At 36.9% G+C, this 6,366-nt stretch overlaps 1 protein-coding gene across 1 annotated transcript; it reads left to right on the top strand.

Moving 5' to 3' along the window:
- Nucleotides 1-977: 977 nt before the first annotated feature.
- LOC132858289 (E3 ubiquitin-protein ligase TRIM50-like) lies at nt 978-5,617 on the top strand. The gene is made up of 6 exons (XM_060888567.1): nt 978-1,679; nt 2,402-2,497; nt 2,963-3,193; nt 3,814-3,836; nt 4,103-4,233; nt 4,915-5,617. Exons 1-6 carry the CDS (start codon nt 1,272-1,274, stop codon nt 5,472-5,474), a joined length of 1,449 nt encoding a protein of 482 aa, XP_060744550.1. The 5' UTR covers nt 978-1,271; the 3' UTR covers nt 5,475-5,617.
- Nucleotides 5,618-6,366: the final 749 nt, after the last annotated feature.

The raw sequence follows: 6,366 nt of genomic DNA on the forward strand, positions 1-6,366 counted from the left end.
CTTATCCATCGGAGAACATACATTCAGAGTAGACAATTCATTTACTTGCACATTTTTGTTTGGAGGGAGAAAAATTGGACACAGTGACATGGGCTAAGGATTGAAACAAGGACATTGAAGCTGAGACTGCCATGCTACCCATATTGACACTCCTATAATATTGGCTATAATTTGTCTAATGCATGCTAAATCTAATAAGAAGGACAGCATGAACCTTTCAGAATAAATGCATCTGGCAAAAGTCATGCAGTTTTTTAGCCAAGTGTTTAGAAGATATTAAATGCTGCCCCCTGTAGACTGATTTGTGTGTTTCACAATGTGGAAACTATTTTCATATTATTTTAATGCAAATACGTTTTCCAATTCAAGGTTGTTGTTATTGTTTTTTAATGATGGAATATTCCTTATTTTCAGTAACAGGACTAGGAAGGCTAGTTTCTGTCTGTAATTAGATATACTACTTAAAATGAAATAAACATTAGCTGTTTCTTTATATGGCGGAATGTGAGCTCACCTTCAGTGGGTGTGAAACACTTCCAAAAGCATTTTACAAAATTCCAAAGCATTTGTTGATGTCTTGTATTAAGGTCTTCATAATGTCTTTCTGTATTTGCAGGTTTCCTAGTTTATTGTGAATAACCTTGTGCTCACTAGGATGTGAAACCCAAAATGCTAACGAAGTAAAATAACATCCACACTGTATATTTGAGTAAATGTTGGGAGGAAATGTAATGTTTTTACCCATATTCAGTGTTGTGATGGCAGAAACAAGGATTGGGGAAATGTTTTATCTTCTGAAGTGTTTGAAATTCCATTTTACTTGTAATTTGCTTTTAGTAATTTAATCACACTTTCCTCTGATAACAGCATTGTTAGTGCAGAGTCAGGAGCTTACACTCCTGTGCAATCAGTGGCTGATACAGTTACAATCACTGAAGGTGACCCATGTTGACATGAAGTTATGAGTTTCAAGTATTATTTAGCATTGTTATGATAGACCTGACCCTGAATAGTGCTAGAACCTTTAACTGAGGCTTTGTAAAAGCAAGGTGAAAGCAGCTCTTATCTGAAAGGCTTTTTAGCTTAAAACATCATACCATATACAGAAAAGTTCCTAGTTCCTGTAACCACTTTGAGGAAGACCAACAACCAGACTGAAAAGCTTAAAAACACAGCTGTCAACACAGTCGTGCTGAGCTAGAACATATTCTAAGTTTGATCTCTTTTAAACCCTTGGTAAATAAGGACGATTAAGGACGGATCTGTGTCAGATGGCCAGACGCTGCAGTCTAGAGTCTCTAGAGGAGCAGCTACGTTGCCCTGTGTGCCTGGAGGTCTTCTCTGAGCCTCTTATGCTGCAGTGTGGCCACTCGTACTGCCGTGGCTGTGTGCGCTCTATGGGCATGGATCCTCTGGGGCAGCTCCAGTGTCCTGTGTGTCGCTGTGCAGTGGATGGCGACAGCCCTCCACCTAATGTAGCACTGGCTCGTATTGTGGATGCCCTGCGGGAGATCAGTGAACCAGGTCAAGGCCCTCCAGAGACATGCAACCAACACCATAATCCCCTGAGTTTGTACTGTGAGGAAGACCAGACGTTGATCTGTGGACTGTGTGGCAGCATCGGAAGCCACAGAGCACACAAGGTCACGCCAATCAGCAGCGTCTACAGCCGAATGAAGGTAAAATATTATATTAATTTTTAATAGAGTTATCATTTTAATAGCTTTTCAAGTTATACAGAAAATCCCAGAGGTTCAGCACCAATCACAAATGTATGAAAAAAAAATGTGCAAAACTCTCCACTGTTTCTGCATGAGACACCTCTATATTATAGATGAAACATTAGGCCGAATGTAAGTGTAAATGTATATTAAGAGAAAAATAATTTAAACAAAAATTCATATATCCAGAACCCTCAATTTTTTTTTTTTTTAAATATTACAACTTTGAGGATCCACAAGCTGTTCAGGGGATAGTGAAAAGTATGATAAGTATAATAAAAATAATAAAAAATAACTATTTTTATTTGTGATGGTCAAAATCCACCTCTGCATCCTTAAACACCTAATATCTCTTTAGTTAAAGATTAACACTAAACCTATAAAGAGCTTCACACTTGTCTTTAAAAAAGCCCTTACATATTTGTTGCTTGTGTGCTGGGAAATAATAAGAAACTGACTTCAGTAAACATAGTGAGGATTAATTGTTTCTGCTGTAATTGGATTTTTAATGATACAATTGAATTTCCTCTTATAATCAGTCTGCATCAAAAAACACCACTGTACACAAACAATGGAATAGGAATGTCCCTGGTATTTTCATCCACATGAAAATAAAAATAAAAGTAATGATAGTAAGCCTAGTAATACATTGGAGCATTGTGGTTTTCTTCTTTCCTCAGGAGGACATTTCCTGTCTGCTGACTAACTTTCAGACACAGAAGAGGAAACTGGAAGAGCAGATTTGTAAAATGGCCTACAATAAGTCTCGCATTACAGTGAGTTAACTCCATTAGGTCAGGGTTAGGATTAGGCCTTGATTTTACAATGGCATGCCATTTCAAAACAGATGATTACTATGACTGTAAAATTCAAATTCAAATTTATTTGTATAGTGCTTTTAACAATGGACATTGTCTCAAAGTGGCTTTACAGAACATAAACATATAACAAAAGGTTAATATAAAGATTATTATAATATAAAAATTCAAGCTTAATATTAGACATGTTTAAACGTGTTTGTATTTATTGTATAATTGTATTTACAATGAGCAAGTCCAAGGTAACTGAGGCGACTGTGGAGAGGAAGAACTCTCTAGGATGGTAAAGGAAGAAACCTTGAGAGGAACCAGACTCAAAGGGGAACCTCATCCTCATTTGGGTGACACTGGAGGGTGTGCTTATAAACATACAGTCCGACAATTGTGAAAAAAAAAACATTTCTCTTGTGTGTGTATGAGTAGAATGAGTCGGATGTGCTGAAGTGGGTGGTGCGGAAGGAGTTTGGGGAGCTGCGACACTGGGTGGAACTTGAGGAGGCCAGCTTCATGCAGAAGGTAGAGAACACCGCCTCGACTCTCATCTCCTCAATCCAGACCCAGGCTGATCAAATGAGTCAGCTGCTGGCTAAGTTCCAGGAGGCTGAAGGCACACTAGAAGCCCTGAGCAACGAGAACCATCTGGACTTTATCACTGTGAGTGAATACAGGCTAAAACAATGACAAAAAATGTAGCATATCACTATGAATAGTGGAAACCTAAACCTATTCAAAGCATTTTTTACTCTACTCATGTACTATTATGCTATACAGCATATAATCTATGTAAGCTTTAAAATGTTGATACCCTTACAGTCAAGTTTCTTTACACAATGAACTAAATCAGGCTGAACTCTACAGTGTTACAACATTATTTATCAGACAGAGGAAGTAGTTGTTTAGGAGTTAAAATAGCAGAGGTATGTCTCCTGCACAACACATTATATTAATGAAGTGATAAAACAAAACAAACCCTAATCATTCTTTTGCAAAAATAAATAAATAACGTGATTTTGAAAAGTAATTATGTGCAAAATTAAAGTTAATCTTGTCAATGTATTTTTTTTTTTTATCAATTTTATATTTAAGTTTAATGTGATATTTTATCCATTAGAAAATATGTAATGTTTAAGACTAACAAACATCATTTCCTGAAACACCTTTGTTTAAAAAAGTTATATTAATGCATTTTCTTGCTAAACTATCTTCCTTCGAATAACTCAAAAAGTCAAATCTGGTCTTAGAACAACTTGTATTTATAACTTTTTTCTTTTTAGAAATATGGCTCTATTGCCCCAAGGTAAGCAACACTTCTTATTTGGATCTCTCTCTCTCTCTCTCTCTCTCTCTCTCTGTGTGTGTTTGTGTGTGTGTGTGTGTGTGTGTGTGTGTGTGTGTGTGTGTTTTAATAATCTTAATCTGTAATTTGACTGAATTTGAAAGAGTAGGTTCTAATCATTAAACAAAACCTGGATTGCATATATATATTTTATTCTGGCTTTTCTTAAGATATCACAGAAATATCTTTGCTATGCTCAGCACTCAGAACGTTGTGTGATGTTTCAGGTTTCGAGAGAGCCAGCAGAGAGAACAGAAGAACGAGAGGACCTACAGCTCCATCAGCTTTAAGCCAGGCTTTAATCACAGTGATATCAAAATGACTGTATGGAAGAGATTACACAGGAGAGTTTTACCAGGTTAAGAGTAGATTCGGTTATTGATGAAAATCAGCATGATGAAATCCTAATATTTATTTTGTAAATTGATAATCATATTTATGATATAATTATAGATGTTTGAACTCTGCATATGAAAACTGTAACACAATATACACTTACTGACCAGTTTAATAAGAACACTCTCCTAAGTGATGTAATAATGTAATCAGCCAATGAAGTGGCAGCAGCAAAATATCCTGCGATTTACACACACAACAGTTTCTAGTGTTTTCGAAGAATAATTAAAAAAACAATCAGTGACTAGCATTATTGTTGATGAGAGAGATCAGAAAACTATGGCCAGGTTGGTTCAAGATGACAAGAAGGCTACGTTAACTCAAACAACCAGTGTTAACCAGAATAGCATCTCAGAACACACAACACTTCAAACCATTAGTGGATTGGCTACAACAGCAGTACACACTGGGTTCCACTCATGACAGCCAAGATCGAGCTACAGTGGGCACATGATCACCAATGCAGTTGAAGTCTGTAAACTGAATAGGCAATGATTTAGTGTATAGCCTCATGACTGGCTGGTTGCCCAGGATTGATATGGCAGTGACACTTAAGTACACTTCTCTATGTTGCTCTTTGAGCATCTGCTAAATTTATAAATGTAAAATGTCAACCTCTTCTAACCCTTTTTTTTTTATACAGCTCCTGAATTGCTGAATTTTGACCCTCTCACAGCTCACCCGATGCTGCACCTCAGTGAAGACCTCACCACTGTGGAATGTGGAGTCCTCGTCAACCGCCTGCCCAACAATCCTGAGCGTTTCAGCTACAGCTACTGTGTGCTGGCCAACCGTGGCTTCTCATCAGGCAAGCACTACTGGGAGGTCCAGGTGGGAGAGAAACCAAAATGGAGGCTGGGGTTAATCAAAGGGACTACTTGCCGTAAGAGTAAGCTTCCCAAGAGCCCCGAGGGAGGAGTGTGGCTGATTGGGCTAAAGGAAAGCCGGCTGTATGAGGCCTTCACCACTCCTCGTGTCTCTTTGCCCCTCATGAGTCAGCCACAACGCTTGGGGGTTTTCCTGGACTATGACAGAGGAGAGCTGACCTTTTATAACGCGGACAGTCCAGATGAGCTTGGATTCATTTATTCCTATCAGGCTGAGCTTCAGGGGAAGGTCTACCCACTGTTCGACGTGTGCTGGCATGAGCGTGGTGCCAACAAGATGCCAATAATCCTACCTCGGCCACTCACTGAAGCCTAGAGAGATTAGCCTAGAAGCAATTATAGCTATGGCTATAAACTTGTATGATAGTTTACTGAGAGTATACCTGTAAATAAATATATAAATTATATTTGACATTGATTTCTACATTGATTTTATAAACTACAAAATGTATAAAATAATTTCAATTGCAGTTTTTTACATTTAGTCTGCTTCAGCATGAATATAAGTTCATGTATTTTTGCAGTTATTTTGGAACTGTAAAAAATTTTCTAAAATTTTTGAAAAGATTTTGATGAATTAATGTATTTCTTAAACCTATTTGGCCATAATGCTTGTTTGTTTGTTGTTTGTTTATATTTACTCTTTACTTATAGTTAGACCTACCTTTAAATATTATATGAAAAATACCCTTATATTATTCTATGCATTTACTTTAGTGTTTCATAAGTTATAATAATATGTTCCATAATTGTATATAATTTAAAATTGCCTGAACAAACTATAAAAATTCTTTGTAACTTCTTAACAATTTTTTCAATAAGTAATCACACATATTTAAGGGGAAGGGGCGAATGTGATTTATATTAATGCAATCATTACATTATTGATGTAAAATCTATTACATTTACAGCAGACACCCTTATCCAGAGTGACTTACATTTTTATTTCAATCTATACAACTGAGCAATTAAGGGTTAAGGGCCTTGCTCAGGGGCCCAGCAGTTGCAGCATGGTGGACCTGGGATTTAAACCCATGACCTTCTGATCAGTAGTCGAACACCCTAACCACTGAGCTACCACTAATCTCACCCCTAACATAACTGTTCACTATAGCAGAGTTTTAATTTTTCCTGAAACTATGTGGTTTATTCATATTAATTCCAGACACTTAAATTTAAATAGAATATTTAGTTAAATATTTTAGTGT

This window comes from Tachysurus vachellii, chromosome 15, assembly GCF_030014155.1.
Source record: "Tachysurus vachellii isolate PV-2020 chromosome 15, HZAU_Pvac_v1, whole genome shotgun sequence".
Classification (NCBI taxonomy): domain Eukaryota; kingdom Metazoa; phylum Chordata; class Actinopteri; order Siluriformes; family Bagridae; genus Tachysurus; species Tachysurus vachellii.

What these genes read in the sequence shown, in the direction of transcription:
- LOC132858289 (XM_060888567.1), top strand. Translation starts at nt 1,272, where the DNA reads ATGGCCAGACGCTGCAGTCTAGAGTCTCTAGAGGAGCAGCTACGTTGC. An exon ending in GCGTCTACAGCCGAATGAAG is followed by an intron (nt 1,680 to 2,401) that starts GTAAAATATTAT and finishes TTCTTTCCTCAG; the next exon opens with GAGGACATTTCCTGTCTGCT. An exon ending in ACAATAAGTCTCGCATTACA is followed by an intron (nt 2,498 to 2,962) that starts GTGAGTTAACTC and finishes GTGTATGAGTAG; the next exon opens with AATGAGTCGGATGTGCTGAA.